The 16,751-nt window shown below is 41.4% G+C and overlaps 1 protein-coding gene across 1 annotated transcript in view; it reads right to left on the bottom strand.

The window, feature by feature from the left end:
* The window catches only part of FGD4 (FYVE, RhoGEF and PH domain containing 4), a 283,378-nt gene that overhangs the window by 36,349 nt on the left and 230,278 nt on the right, over window positions 1–16,751 (bottom strand). The window contains exons 5-10 of the mRNA XM_066258073.1: window positions 13,898–13,987; window positions 7,590–7,735; window positions 6,990–7,146; window positions 4,130–4,268; window positions 1,525–1,583; window positions 1,063–1,209 (exon numbers count right to left, since the gene is read on the bottom strand). Of these exons, the coding sequence (XP_066114170.1) occupies window positions 1,063–1,209; window positions 1,525–1,583; window positions 4,130–4,268; window positions 6,990–7,146; window positions 7,590–7,735; window positions 13,898–13,987 (738 nt within the window). The remainder of the gene's footprint in view (window positions 1–1,062; window positions 1,210–1,524; window positions 1,584–4,129; window positions 4,269–6,989; window positions 7,147–7,589; window positions 7,736–13,897; window positions 13,988–16,751) is intronic.

The raw sequence follows: 16,751 nt of genomic DNA, 5'->3' as shown, positions 1-16,751 counted from the left end.
TATCATATCACTAGATATGAAAAGGAGCTGGGATTACCAGTGACTAAAAATAAATGGCCTGGATACCCCAGGAAGAGCTCTTACATTTCAGATAGACCCCAGACTAATTGTCATTTCCAGGCAGTAAAGGAAGGGACAGGGACTGACTGCAGTGGAAAGGAACTAAATAGCAAACTCATGTACTTGTCACACAGATATTTTAGGCACAAGTTTTCCAAAGTTGCTTATGTACTTCTTCAAACCAGATAATTGAAAAGTAGTGGTTAGAGCCCTGGCTGGTTGGCTCAGTGGTAGAGCGTCAGCCCAGTGTGTGGATGTCCCAGGTCTGATTCCCAGTCAGGACACACAGGAGAAGCAACCATCTGCTTCTCCACCTCCCCCCCCCCCACTCTCTCTTCCCCTTTTGCTGCCATGGCTTGATTGGTTCAAGTGAGTTAGCCCTGGGAGCTGAGGATGGCTCCATGGAGCCCCTGTCTCCATGCTAAAAATAGCTTGGTTGAGAGCACAGCCTGAGATGGGCATAGCATTGGCCCCAGAGAGGGGTTGCCCTGTGAATCCCAGTTAGGGCGCATGCAGAAGTCTGTCTTTTTTTTATTTCCTCCTCTCACTTGGAAAAGAAGAAAAACTAGTGTTTAGAGATGATTAGGAAGAGAACTGTTGTCATGAAATAATACGTTGACATAACATCCAAGAAGTAATACCATTTAGACTGTAAGAATGAATGGAAAGAGAATCTGAAACAAGAAAAGGAGGATTCTAGAAAGCATGTCATACCTTACATACAACACTAATGACTGTGATCATCATGGAAAGGCTGAACTGTCTTCAGTATGTGTTAATAAAGTAAATTACACATGGAAAATAAACAGAAGACTTATGTCCTTGAAAGAACAAGTTTCAGGTACTAAAGATATCCCACATGTGGAACCTTAACAGTGGTGACTACACCAGCTTAGACAGAACTGTTTTGGTACATAAGGAAGCATCCCACTTTTCCAAGATGTATGTAACACAACGTTTATAAATCATTCTCATATGATTTGCTCACACCACAATACTCACTAAGAAAAGGTAGCGTTCTTGTGCAGATGTGTTCCGAGCAGCTAGTTTAAGGATCTGTCCTTCTTTTATTAGTTCATTGGAAGGATTTACAATGTCTTCTTCTTCTCCCAGCATTTCATAAATCTCTAAGAGTTTCTTTAGGTTCTCCTAGGAAATTAAAAAATAGAACACAGCAATATCAAATATGAGGAGGTTTCACCTTAGTGGCTTTAATAATACAACAAGCTTAGCTAAAACAGGAATAATTCAGAAGCGATTGGAACAAGGCATAAATTTTGATAGGTTGGTTATGAGGAAACTAAAACCTAGGAGATTACTACAGATAACACTAAACAGTTTATAAACAATCTTTTTTTGTTTATCTGTAGCAATTCATTTGAATCCAAACCTTAGATAATACTAGGTTATATTATTGACAATTACCTAACTAGAAGAGTCCTGTCTCCTCTGAAAACCACTTACCATTTTTCTTATTGCACTATTAGAATGGCTTGCTGCGGTAGAGATAATTTCAAGTGATTCTAAATGGAGGAAAAAGAAAAGAAAATAAACACGTGTTGTCCTTACTCTGCTACTAGATAGCTGAATGACATACATCTTATACAACAATAAGAGATCTGGAAGAAAAAAAGAAGAAGCAGAAATCTGAGACCAAAGATACACAATAAAAGCAGTGGCAATTTCTATCCATTTACAAACTGGATACTTTGAAACGTTCATTTGTAAGTAGATTAATACTTGGAACTTGCAGGGTATTTCCACGTAAAATATCATATACAATGACTAGGTTTCTAGGTATATTTAAACCATAAGGGAACTTTCAAAATCAACAAAAACCGTGTACACTAGCTTGGGACAAGGCAGTCTGCCAGGTGCTTTCATAGGTATTATGTCAATCACTTCTTACACAACCCTGAATAGAAAAGTATATTAGTTCCATTTAAGATAAAAAGAAATGGAAAGTGATGCGCCCTGCCTAAGGTCACACAAAACTGTGATATTAAAAGGCCACATTTGAACTTAAGTCCTCTGACTCAACTTTCTACATTTCAGTGGCATCATTTTATTTGCTTTCATAAGGAATTTACGACTCAGCATAACCAACATTCTTGGAGAAAAGACAACCACAGTTGTAGCCTTGGCCAGGTGAAAGATGCTACAAAGGGTTTCGTTGCTGGGGCTGGTGGTTCACAGATGGGGATGGGAACTCCTGGCATGAGCAAAGCCAGAGGTCAGGGACCACTGGTGAAGAGTGGAAGCTGAAGCCTCCTGCTGGCTCGACCCCAGGGAGTTCTCTCAACCCTACCTTGTGTCCTGCTCTCTGCCTTTCTTCACCATCTTGTGAATGCTAGTTGGGGTAATTCTGCTACAACAATCTTATCACCTGTCTTCCTTGTTGCACTGCCGAACAGAACACACTTTGTTGCTTTCCCTACTTTTATGTCTCCCTCTAGGATTTCCTGAGTACTGTAAGCAGCAACGGGAAATCAAAATGAGCAACAAAACTCACCATCCCCTTACTGACTTTGTCATCTTTGACATTGGCACCTTACAAGTCCAACTCTTTGAGTATAGAAGAAACAGAATTTTATTTCACATTTTGCAGAACCATGCTGATTTGGGCAATTCTTTCTGTTCATTCCAGACAGAATCCACGATGGAAGGAAACAAAACAAGACAGGGGCCACTGCCCAGGAGCCCAGTCTGAGGAGCAGCGTGGATTCCCACCTCCAACCCGACTGCCACGTCTGCCCTGAACACCAGCTCCCAGGCCAGGTGAGTGGAAAGCAGAGATGAAATAAAACAGGGAAGGAAGCAGGTCACGAGAGATCTAAACTGAAGAGGGAGAAAGGGAAAAGAGAGGTTCCTGTGGTCACTGACTCACTTGGATGGTGGGAGGATCGAATCAGAGACAGCCTGTGTTCAAAACACTACCCAGGCTCCAGACAAACTGTGGTTTGTGTTCCTTGTTTCTTAGCAAGGTTCATTTATAAGAGAAGATAAGAAATTATTAGGGGAAGTAGCAGTGCTCTAAGACTGCACATGCAGTATGCACACTCACTGAGTACTGACCCGTTTCTACTTCTTAACTTTCATTCTTACCTTTGCAGCTAATCGATTATTTTTAAGTATGTGAGAAAGTAAAATTACTATTGAAATTCTTGACACTTAAAAGGAGCCTTCAGCCTGACCAGGTGGTGGTGCAGTGGATAGAGCATCGGACTTGGATGCGGAAGGACCCAGGTTCGAGACCCCGAGGTCGCCAGCTTGAGCGCAGGCTCATCTGGCTTGAGCAAAGAGCTCACCAGCTTGGACCCAAGGTCGCTGGCTCCAGCAGGGGGTTACTCGGTCTGCTGAAGGCCCACGGTCAAGGCACATGTGAGAAAGCAATCAATGAACAACTAAGAAGTCGCAACGCGCAACGAGAAACTGATGACTGATGCTTCTCATCTCTCTCCATTCCTGTCTGTCCCTGTCTATCTCTGCCTCTGTAAAAAACAAAAAACAAAAACAAACAAGCAAAAAAAAAACAAAACAAAAGGAGCCTTCATTTATAATCTAAAAGATATAAATAGCAAGTCTTAAAAAATAAAAGATAATTAGCAGAATAGGAATAGTTTTTCTCAGGGAAAATGTTAACTGACACTAAATTGCACCATTTTCTCTTCTGAGCAAATAGAGCCAACTCTGCTTAGGTGATTTTTATATAATAAATGCCAACAAACTTTCTTGGTATGCATCAATCTATCTAATTATTACCCAGCAGCACTAGCAATTGTGAATGGTTGCATTCTTCCTGTGAGAAGGCAAGGGTGTATTGCTATTCCGCATGTCTTAGAGACTGTTTTTCAGAGTTAATAATTCATGTGAAGCCAGCATGACAAATGTGATTCGCATCGCTTTCAAGTGCTTGCCTAATTGAGGTGCTGATAATAATTTCCGGTGAGATTATTTTCTGGCACCAATATTTTACTGAAGTGGCTATGAGATCTATCTTGCTTTGAAATCACAAGGCTGCTTGGCCACTAAATTATCCCATAATGGAAAGAGCGGGGAAAGCATTTACTTTTTGCATCATTCCAGTCTGGAGAGTCAGGGGGCAACTTCCGCAGGTAGTCCTTAAGGAGCATCTCATACCGGGGAATCCGCTGAACAGGTTCTAGCATGTGATGCTGCAGAGTCAAGTTCCCACAGATCTTCTGTTTCTGTAATTAGAAAGGTTTGTAAAGAAAGATGTAAAAATTAGGTTAGCCAGTCTAAAAAGTCACCGTAAGGGCAGTGTCTCTACAAAGTATGGTCTGGGCATCGCCTGCATTACATATAGCTGGGGTGCTATTCAAAATGGGCATTTTGAACCCCATTCCAATCTATGAAACTACAATCTTTGAGGTTATAGCCTGGGCATGTGTGTTTTAAAACACCCCAGATTCTTCCATTACAGTTTGAGGACCACCAACCTAACATAGGAACAGAAAGGAAAATCAAGCAGAATTTTAAGCACAGAAATTCCATACTGCTGGCAACTACTTCCATTACTCACTACAAGGGTCTGTGAGGTCATATTATTAAATCACACTCCAGAGATTTTCAAAAGAAGCATCTATGTATTTAATGAGCTCACTAAGAACAACTTCATTAAATGACTTTGGACTCAGCAGAAACCATTTTATAATAAGCCTACCACAAATGTCATTTTCTTTGAACTTAAAAGAGATTCTCATGGAAGAATGACAAGATCTGATCATCTTATTATCTGTCAGAAAGTTTTAATTTTTCATTAGGTCATGGCATTCTTTTCCATTAGAAACCAACCTCTGTAAATAGATTTTTTTTCTCGGTTGAAATCGAGCCTACAGCATTTGTTTTCAATGAACTGTTAACATAAGAAAGGGAAAATATTACTTAAAAAGTGTGTTCTTGTTTATATTAAAGAAAGCATGAATCTTTTTAACATATTTATTGAACTCATACCAAGATTAAAGCACTGCAGGGTTGTATTAAGACATGATGTTTGTATTTAAAGCAAACAAACCAAAGGCTTCGTAGAGAAAGAAGCATTAAATGTGAACTTGGAGAGGGCAGCCTTTGGATGGTAAGAAAAGTGAGGAAGACCAGGAGGCAAGTAAAGATCAAGGGACCTTGGAGAACAGGTCTAAGAGAGTAGGGCATGAAACATGTCCAGTAAAAAAGAACACATGAGTTTTGTTGGCAAATAATAATACACTGCTCACAAAAATTAGTGGATGAGGGAACGTGCAGATACTCCAGTACTTTCAGCCTTTTGTACAGTGCATTTTCACCAATGAAATAAAAGTTGGTTTTGCATCTCATTTGCATAATCAAACAACTTTCTTTGACTTATTTGTTTTTCTGATGTTCTTGTTTAATAAAAAAAATATCAAATGCTTCTTTTATTGCTTCATATTCATTTAAAAATATCCCCTAATTTTTGTGAGCAGTATATACTGTAGGGAAATGATAAATGATAAAGAAGAAACAGTAATCTGGGTTAACAATGCCAAACTGGGGTTAGTATTGTTTCACCTAAAGCAGGTTTTCACGCAGGGGAATAATACCATTAGAGAGCCATTAAGATCAACCTACTGCAATGTAGCTTTAGGGAAACGTGGGGAAACTAGTTTGGAAGTTAGTATTGTACACGACGAAAAGTAAAAGGAGCCTGAAATTAGTATGGAAGATGAGGGCTTTGCTTAATAAATATTTATAAATGTAGCTATCTCATTTGATTTTCTCTAACAAATCTATTGAGTGTATGTATACATATATCTCCAGGAAAATATTACTGATCCCAAAATTTGTACATAAAGAAACTGTGGCTCAGAAGAGTTGGGAGAGTTTTCTGAGGTCAAATGATTGTAAGTAGCAGACTACTAAACTAGGATTAGTTTAGGATTCTAAACTAGGTTAGTTGATTCTTAATCCATTGTTCCTTTCACAATCCTCATAATATGGAGATGAGAGATACCGTAGATTTAAGATTTAATAAAATAATAAACATCATCACCATAATCGTGTAGTGAGCATTTACTATGCAACAAGTTCCATGTTAACATCTTGAATATACTATTTCACAGAAACATATGGAAAAGAAACCACAAAAGAGAATAGTCAAGGAGCAACAGAATCCCCAACCCCAGAATCTTATGTAAGCTAAAGAATTGTTTAAATATTTATTTATTTATTTTTATTTATTCATTTTAGAGAGGAGAGAGACAGAGACAGGGGGAGGAGCTGGAAGCATCAACTCCCATATGTGCCTTGACCAGGCAAGCCCAGGGTTTTGAACCGAAGACCTCAGCATTTCCAGGTCAAGGCTTTATCCACTGCGCCACCACAGGTCAGGCCCTGTTTAAATATTTAAACCAGTGGTAGTCAACCTGGTCCCTACTACCCACTAGTGGGCATTCCAGCTTTCATGATGGGTGGTAGTGGAGCAACCAAAGTATAAATAAAAAGCTAGATTTAACTATAGTAAGTTGTTTTATAAAGATTTATTCTGGGCCCTGGCCGGTTGGCTCAGCGGTAGAGCGTCGGCCTGGCGTGCGGGGGACCCGGGTTCGATTCCCGGCCAGGGCACATAGGAGAAGCGCCCATTTGCTTCTCCACCCCCTCCCCTCCTTCCTCTCTGTCTCTCTCTTCCCCTCCCGCAGCCGAAGCTCCATTGGAGCAAAGATGGCCCGGGCGCTGGAGATGGCTCCTTGGCCTCTGCCCCAGGCGCTAGGGTGGCTCTGGTCGCAGCAGAGCGACACCCCGGAGAGGCAGAGCATCGCCCCCTGGTGGGCAGAGCATCGCCCCTGGTGGGCGTGCTGGGTGGATCCCAGTCAGGCGCATGCGGGAGTCTGTCTGACTGTCTCTCCCCATTTCCAGCTTCAGAAAAATACAAAAAAAAAAAAAAGTCATAGTACCTGAATTTCTTCAACTACTGATTTGAATTGGGGAACACGCTCTGTCATGTTTTTAACCAATTCCATTGCATTATCAAATCCCTTCACATATTCTCCATACATCTTAAGGAATGGCGCCAATTTCTGAAGGATGTCACCAACTCTAGGGGTAGTTTCCCTGTGTAAAATAGAGGCAAGTCATTAAGATTTCTTACAGAATGAGTGAATTAACAGGACTTCAAATGAAGTAATCACTTTCCTACACACACCCTGTGATTTCTTAATCAGATACACTCTGCTGTGAGATTAGTAGACAACAAAGGAAGGCAGAGAATTAAAAGAAGTTTAAGAATGACATAGTAAAGAGAGATACTAAGAAAATCTTGAAGCTCAAGTTTACCTCTAATATCTTATCTTCACTAGTCAAAATAGTTTGGAGAGCAGAGATGAAATCCTAGTCAACTAAAGTTGAATAACTTCTATTATTTGTCTATAAAATAAAAATTTAGCACAAATGTTTGGCTACAGCTCTGTAACATTAACATCTCAATTTAAAAGCTGAATAACACAGCATCTAGCATGACTGCCTGAGACATATCATTCGCTATCTGCTCCTCTTACCATTCTTGCATTCGTTTCTCCAGTTCTGGCAATAGGAATTTACTATGGAAGGCATTTATTGATGAAATATTAGAAAAGATTTTGTTCACCATCTCTGCTGGAAATGAACCTCGATTTGCCTCTTCCAATAGTTTGCAATAAAATACCTGAACAAGAGAATAAAGCAAACATTATTTCAAATTTATTGGCTTCTCACTTGGCATTATGCTAGTCACACAGTGGGTTCTTTAATAACTTTTTGTTGAATACATGGAAAAGTTAATGGTTTAATAAATCAATTGTTTTTCTAAAGAGACAGAGTCAGAGAGAGGGATAGACAGGGACAGACAGACAGGAAGGGAGAGAGATGAGAGCATCAATTCTTCGTTGTGGCACCTTAGTTGCTCATTGATTGCTTTCTCATATGTGCCTTGAACAGGGGGCTAGAGCAGACCGAGTGACACCTTGCTCAAGCCAGCGACCTTGGGCTCAAGCTGGCGACCTCAGGGTTTCGAACCTGGGACCTCTGCATCCCAATCCAATGCTCTATTCACTGCGCCACCGCCTGATCAGGCAGAAATTAATTAATTTTTAACTGTAGGAATGAGCATGTGCTTTGATTGAGAAAAACCAGGAATTAGAATTAGAAAACTCTGACTCTAACCCAGGCTATGCCTCTTTCTGTGGAACCGTTAACCTTTTCTGCTAGAAAATTTCCAGTTGAGGTTGACAGGATTTACCTTCCCTATCCACAGGTAGAGTTAAGAGATTAAAAAATTTTTTACAAACATATAATAACTGTGGTATGTTCCACTCTTGTTTATGTTTTGAATAATTTATATATCATTTATTCCATAGTGCCTTTATTGTCATTTGTTAGAATAAATCTCATTTTTCTATTAAAACTGTATACTCCTTGGAGAGAGAGAACATCATCCTTTAGTTTCCATAAGACAAAAGGTGCTTAATAGCTGGTCAGTGGCTGAACAAAAGAATATTCCAGTTCTCCAATGAGTTTGCAATCTTAGCTATCCTCCACAAGGGCTACTGTACAACTTGTATTTCTGTTAAATGTGGACAGAAGGAGGTCTGTTTCTTCATAATGTCCAGATGGTTGTTAATTTTCTAAATTCACCTCCATTTCATCTTTTTGGAAAGCAAAAATAACACAAAATTATATCCTTAGACTTCAATAAATGGGTATTGTAGTAATTTAGACTCTAAAATTCTCTGAAGTCAGCAATAGCTGAACAAACTACTGTGGCAGGAAAATGGGGGGCCGGGACAAAATTGGGTGAGAGGCAAAGACACATCTCCACCATGGGAATTCCGAAAAGCTTCAGGTCTGTGATCCTGATGAGGACAAAATTAGTTTAAAAAAAATAAGCTCTAGCCCTGGCCGATTGGCTCAGTGGTAGAGCGTCGGCCTGGCGTGTGGAAGTCCTGGGTTCGATTCCCGGACAGGGCACACAGGAGAAGCGCCCATTTGCTTCTCCACCCCTCCCCCTCTCCTTCCTCTCTGTCTCTCTCTTCCCCTCCCGCAGCCGAGGCTCCATTGGAGCAAAGATGGCCAGGGCGCTGGGGATGGCTCCTTGGCCACTGCCCCAGGCGCTAGAGTGGCTCTGGTCACGGCAGAGCGACACCCCGGAGGGGCAGAGCGTCGCCCCCTGGTGGGCGTGCCGGGTGGATCCCGGTCGGGCGCATGTGGGAGTCTGTTTGTCTCTCCCAGTTTCTAGCTTCAGGAAAAAATACAAAAAAAAAAAAAGCTCGCCCTGGCCAGTTGGTACAATGGTTAGAGCATTCGCCTGGTGTGTGGAAGTCCTGGGTTTGATTCCCGGCCAGGGCACGCAGGAGAAGCGCCCATCGGCTTCTCCACCCTTCCCCCTCTCCTTCCTTTCTGTCTCTCTCTTCCCCTCCTGCAGCCAAGGCTCCACTGGAGCAAAGTTGGCCGGGGTGGTAAGGACGGCTCAATGGCCTCCGCCTCAGGCACTAGAATGGCTCCAGTTGCAACAGAGCAACGGCCCAGATGAGCAGAGCATCACCCCCTAGTGGACATGCTGGGTGGATCCCTGTTGGGTGCATGCAGGAGTCTGTCTCTCTGCCTCTCTGCTTCTCACTTCAGAAAAATACAAAAAAAACCCAAAATAATAAAGAAAAAGAAAGCTCAACATAAATTGATTTACTTATGGAGAAATTCTGTGAAAAGTGAATGTTTGAGTCATGAACTCATTACTGCAAAGAATACAGCTTTAATGCGGCCCCTTATGGCTCACCGTAACAGGGAAACGGTTTACTCTAGGAATCAACGACAGGGAGTGGGCACAGGACAACCTACTCCCATGAAGTTCTAGTTTTCCAATGGCAGAAGTGGGTCAATTCTTCTTACAACTGACATTCAAACATGGTGATGTTTTCTTCTAATAAAAGGAGTCTGTATTAGCAGACAATCTACCAATTATCTTAACTCTTTTATCACTGATGTCAGACTATGAGACTTTACTTTTCAACAGGTACTCTTATGATACATTTTAAAACTTTTTAACAGAACTAGAACAAATATTCCAAAAATTTATATGGAACCACCAAAGACTCTAAATAGTCACAGCAATCCTGAGAAAGAGAACGAAGTTGGAGGAATCATACTACCTGATATCAAACTATACTACAAGGCTACAGTAATTGAAATAGCATTGTACTGATATAATAACAAAAAAAGTCAATGGTACAGAATAGAGAGCTCAGAAATAAATCCATACCTTTACAGTCAATCAATATTTGACAAAGGAGGCAAAAACATACAATATGGTAAAGATAGTATATTCAATAATTGGTGTTGGGAATATTTGACAGATTCGTTAAAAAAATGAAACTAGACCACTTTGTTATACCATACACAAGAATAAATTCAAACTAAATTAAAGACTTAAATGTTAGACTCAACACCATAAAAATCCTAGAAAAAAACCCATAGGCAGTAAAATCTTGGACATTTCTCACAGAAGTATTTTTCCTGCCATATCTCTTCAAGCAAGGACAACAACAAAAATACAGAAACGGAACTACATCAAACTAAAAAATTTTACATAGCAAAGAAAACTATCAATAAATTGAAAAGACGAACCACAGAATGGGAGAACATATCCTCGATACATCTGATAAGGGGTTAAAATTCGATCTTTATAAAGAACTTAAAAAATGCAACACCAAAAACCAAACAATCCAACTTGAAAATAGGCAAAGTACCTGAACAGAAATTTCTCTAGAAAGAAGACATACTGATGGGCCAACAGACATGTAAAAATGCTTAATGTCACTAATCATTAAAGAAATAAATTTAAACCACAATGAGATATTACCTCACACCTGTCAGAATGGCTATTACCAACAAGCAAACAAACAACAAGTACTGGTGACGATGTGGAAAAAAGGGAACCCCCTCATGCACTGCTGATGAGAGTGTAGATCACTGTAGCCACTGTGGAAAGCAGTATGGAGTTTCCTCAAAAAGTTAAAAATGGAACTGCCTTGTGACACAGTGATTCCACTCTGGGAATATATCTGAAGAAACCAGAAACACTGTTCTGAAAGAATATATGCACCTTTGTGTTCACTTCAGCATTGTTTATGATAGCCAAGGTTTGAAAGCAACCCAAATGCCCATGAGTAGGTGAGTGGATAGAAAAGCTGTGGTGCATTTATGTAACGAAACAAACACTACTTGGCTGTACAAAAGAAGGAAATCTTACCTTTTGCAACAGCATGAATAGACCTGGACAGTATTATGCTAAGTGAAATAAGCCAGTCAGTCAAAAACAAATACCACATGAATTCACACCACTCATATGTGGAATCTAACGGACAAAATAAACTAACATACAAAATAGAAACAGGACTCATAGATACCGAGAACATACTTGACAGCTGTGAGAGGAGAGGGTAATTGATGAGATGAGTGAAAAAAGTGAAAGGATTAAACAAAAAAACAAAAACAAAATAATCTCAGACAATAGTACAGAGGGTCCTCAGGTTACAATAGTCTTGACATATGATGTTTCGAGGTTATGACGCTCATTTCCATAAAAACTTAAAAAAATTGAGACCTGAGTGTTTTGGCTTATGCCGTTAGCACCGTACTAATGGACTATGTGGGCGAACTGGTTTGGTTGTGTGCAGAGGAAGAATTCGCAGTAATGCAGCATATGAGTGAGGGAGTTGGTGTCCCCCAGTATGCTTAACTACGCCCTTTTGGACTGTTAAAAGTGCAAGTGTTCCATTTGTGTTGCTTTGGTGACTTTTTGGCCCTTATCATGGCTCCTAAACAAAAGTCAGAGTTTTTAGATGGTAGTGCTTCGAAGAAGAGAAAAGCCATCACTTCACAATGGGTGTCACAGAGCTACTGGCATCACATGGAGAGGAGCTGTCTGCTGAGGACCTTATTCAGCTGGAGAAGCAGCTGATTGAATGGAAGAGATAGAAACTCCAGAACCCATGAGGTTTACTACCAAGGGTCTGGCAGAGGTGTTTCTATGGTAGAGGATGAGTTGGCAAAATTTCAGGCTGAGGATCCCAGCGATGACAGATTCAGTAAGGTCTACAGAGCTGTTATGGATGCCTGGCAATGCCATAGGCAGAGTTTGGAAGAGAAGAAGTCATCAACCTTCCAGACTAGCCTAGAACAATTCTTTTTTTTATTTTGACAGAGACAGAGAGAGGAGGGGGGGGGAGGGGAGAGAGACAGGCAGACAGGAAGAAAGAGGATGAGAAGCATCAATTCTTTGTTGTGGCATCTTAGTTGATTATTGATTGCTTTCTCATATGGGCCTTGACTAGGGGGCTATAGCAGAGCGAGTAACCCCTTACTCAAGCCAGTGACCTTGGGCTCAAGCCAGTGACCTTGGGCTCAAGCCAGCAACCCCACGCTCAAGGTGGATGAGCCTGTCCTCAAGCCGGCGACCTTGGGGTTTTGAACCTGGGTCCTCTGTGTCCCAGTCCAACGCTCTATCTACTGCGCCACCACCTGGTCAGGCTGGAACAATTCTTTAAGAAGGTAGAGAGGTCTGCAACAGATCCTGTGCCCTCTATATCAGCTGTTTCTCAAGGCGAAACATCTGTAGTACAGGCAGAATCATCTCCAGCGTCTCCTGCATGGGCCTTAGGCAATCCTGATCCACCTGACCCAGTATCTCCATTACCCTCTGCAGGTTCTCCTGCCTCTCCAGCTTCCTCCTCCTAATAGGTCGCTCCCCCCACCTTGCAACACCCCTTCCAGTGTGCGAGCCAACCACAGGAATAAAGGTAAGGCTTTTTTTTTTTTTTTAACTCTTTACTCATTTTTTCTGTTACTATATTACAGTGTAGAGTACAGTATAGTTGTGTTTTTCTGTTCTAGATTATGATTTTGCAACTGTGTTAGGATAGGTAAGTGACAGCCTAGGGTGTGGTTTGACTTACACCAAAATTCGTGTTATCTCACTGTTGTAGGAACAGAGCTGTGTCATAACCTGAGGACCCCCTGTATGTTGGTTACAAGAGGGAAAGAGAAGTGGGGGGGAGTACAAGAGGGTATAATAGGGATAAATGGTGATAGCAGGAGAATTGACTTGGGATGGCGAACACACAGTACTATATACAGATGATGTATTATAGAATTGTACACCTGAAACCTACATAATTTTATCAACCAATATCACTCCAATAATTTCAATTCATTTTTTTTAATCTTAAACAAATAAATACTGAGGAAAAAAAACAACTTTCTTTGTAAATGTGCATTTGAAAGGCTCTACCAGGATAAAAGTACAAAATGTGATAGAGTAGATTCACATATTTAACAAATATTAACTGTGCAACTTTACACCAGGCGCTGTATTAAATGTTTCCCACAAGGCTGCACAAGTGAACTCTCAAAATCCCCTCGGGCCCTATGACTGCAAAAACTCAGATCATGCACACAGAGCCAAACAGAATGCGTGATATATTCATGATAGTTATCACATCAGAATCACCAATCACTTATTTAAATTTTAATAGTAACATGGCATGTAGAATCACAATAAATGGTCAAGAAACAGACTAGTGTGTACAGTTGAAAGACACAGATAAAGACGCTTGTGACTTATACTGAGAGTCCTTCTTCGGTTTGTTCTTTATGATGTCTAACGCCTGTATACCCAGAGAATGTACTGGCAAAGCTAGAAATGTTACACATTTCCTTTCACTGGCCAAAAATAGTCAGGTCCTTCTTTGTAGTTTCTAAACACTTTCTCTATTAAGTTAAAATAATGTATAGAGCCCAAAATTAAAATGATTCTGAAAAAGGAAAATATTACCTGATCTAAGAGGTCAAGTCGGTTGACGTAAGCTCTTTCTGTAAGCAAAAGTTCATTGGCTATGTTGTGAAGTTTTTGCTCATTTGTTTCCTACAGAAAGAATAGATATTCACATATTAGGATATAAAACTTGGATAATATTTTACAAGTAATAAACACATCATCACATGGTTTGATTAAAAGTTTTCTCAAGCTTCTCAGGTATCCCATTCCTTTCAACCATCAAGGAACATCCAACCACAAAGAAACAGAATTAGAAACAGCCTGGCCAGTGGTGACACAGTGGATAGCAGGGGTAGTCAACCTTTTTGTACCTACCGCCCACTTTTGATTCTGTTAGTAGTAACATTTTCTAACCGCCCACCGGTTCCACAGTAATGGTGATTTATAAAGTAGGGAAGTAACTTGACTTGATAAAATTTATAAAGCAGAGATACAGCAAGTTAAAGCATATAATAATAATTACTTACCAAGTACTTTATGTCAGATTTTCGCTAAGTTTGGAAGAATAAATCTTTATAAAACAACTTACTATAGTTAAATCTATCTTTTTATTTATACTTTGGTTGCTCTGCTACTGCCCACCATGAAAGCTGGAACACCCACTAGTGGGCGGTAGGGACCACTACCACTGGGATAGAGCATCAAAACGGGACACTGAAGTCCCAGGTTCAAATCCCGGAGGTTGCAGGCTTGAGGCATAGGATCATCTAAATTATTCTGTGGTCACTGGCTTGAGCCCAAAGATCACTGGCTGGAAGCCCAAGGTCACTGGCTTGAGCAAGGGGTCATTGGCTTTGATGGAGCCCCTCAGTCAAGCCACGTATGAGAAATAATCAATGAACAACTAAAGTATCGCAACGACAAGTTGATGCTTCTCATCTCTCTCCCCCTCTTCCTGTCTGTCTCTGTCTGTCTGTCTGTTTCTCTTACTTGCTAGGAGGAAAAAAAGAATTGAGCAATTTGCTAAATATAATCTGTAGCATCTTGTTTAAATTTTAACTTCTTCTCTGACCTCTGTAGCAGTCAGTTATCACTATCACCCATCTTTTCCTTGAAACACTGTTTACCTTTTCCAGTTCCTAGACACTGTACTTTTTGTTTTTTCCCTACCTCTCCAGGGCTACTGTTTGGACATGATTTCATCACTCTTTCAAACATCTTCTCTAATTATCAGCTCTACGCACAGAACTTTTTGCTTTTGCCAAACACATTTCATTGTCGAAAACTGCAATCATACATAAAAGTAGAGAAAGGGGTACAATGGACGTCCATGTGCCATTGCCGAGATTCAACAGTTATCAACCTATTGTTAAACTTGTTCCATCTGTGCCCCACCCCCTCCTTCTACCCATATTTTAAAATTAAATTCATACCCCATTATTTCTTCAATACATATTTACTAAACCCTTAAATATATTCGTAGAAACTTCCTAATTCCAAGAGGATGGGAACAGCTTTTGCTTGTTAACTGTTCTATCTCCTGTGTCTACCACAATGCTTCAGTAAAATATTGACACTCAATAAAATACCTTTAAGTTTCACATACCTAACCAGTGGACATTTATTACCACTTTGACATGGTGTCAACCTAAAACTAAACTCATCTTTTCTGGAAAACATCTATTCCGCCACCATCCCTAAACTTTACATCCTGGCAATGGTTCCATCCCTTTCCAGTTATCTGTCTGGGGCACCTTGCACAACTTTAAACTTAGCCATAAAATCTAGTCAGCTATCAACTCCTTTCCTGATATTATGTCTTTAGTGTCCACCCTTTTTTAAATTTTTTTGTATTTTTCTGAAGCTGAAAACGGGGAGAGACAGTCAGACAGACTCCCGCATGAGCCCGACCGGGATCCACCTGGCACGCCCACCAGGGGCCACGCTCTGCCCACCAGGGGGTGATGCTCTGCCCCTCCGGGGCGTCACTCTGCCGCAACCAGAGCCACTCTAGCGCCTGGGGCAGAGGCCAAGGAGCCATCCCCAGCGCCGGGGCCATCTTTGCTCCAATGGAGCCTTGGCTGCGGGAGGGGAAGAGAGAGACAGAGAGGAAGGAGGGGGGTGGGGGTGGAGAAGCAAATGGACGCTTCTCCTTATGTGCCCTGGCCGGGAATCAAACCCGGGTCCCCTGCACACCAAGCCGATGCTCTACCGCTGAGCCAACCGGCCAGGGCCAGTGTCCACCCTTTAAGTTCTCATCAGTGCGATCCTGTGTTGCTCATACCATATCTCAAGCCCAGGCCAATCAATAGTTGCCAAATGCACTGATGGTACTGTTTTTTGGTCTAACCCACCTTGTATACTGCTGCAATGAGGATATTCCTAAAACTCTGCTTTGCCCAGGATAGCCCTACTTTCCATAGAAAGAGGAGCCTTCAGTAGTCTTCCCCTCAATGACAGGATAAAATCCAGGCTCTGTGTACCAATCAGGGTTGTTCACACCTTGCTACTTCCTTGAACTTCTTTGCACATTTTCCTCCAAAAACACTCCTCTGTCCACCTTTATCCAAACATGTCTCAGATATCCCCAAAACTTTCCTTTATCGTCTCTGCCTGGCATATGCTCTTGCTGTATCTTAGGTGTTTAAGACTTCCTTTTCTTGGCCCTGGCCAGTTGGCTCAGCGGTAGAGCGTCGGCCTGGCGTGCGGGGGGACCCGGGTTCGATTCCCGGCCAGGGCACATAGGAGAAGCGCCCATTTGCTTCTCCACCCCCCACCCCCTCCTTCCTCTCTGTCTCTCTTCCCCTCCCGCAGCCAAGGTTCCACTGAAGCAAAGATGGCCCGGGCGCTGGGGATGGCTCCTTGGCCTCTGCCCCAGGCGCTAGAGTGGCTCTGGTCGCAGCAGAGCGAC

Source organism: Saccopteryx bilineata, chromosome 2 (genome assembly GCF_036850765.1).
Source record: "Saccopteryx bilineata isolate mSacBil1 chromosome 2, mSacBil1_pri_phased_curated, whole genome shotgun sequence".
NCBI lineage: Eukaryota > Metazoa > Chordata > Mammalia > Chiroptera > Emballonuridae > Saccopteryx > Saccopteryx bilineata.
Note: the sequence above shows the minus strand (reverse complement) of the source record. Positions and strands in the feature narration are given on the sequence as shown.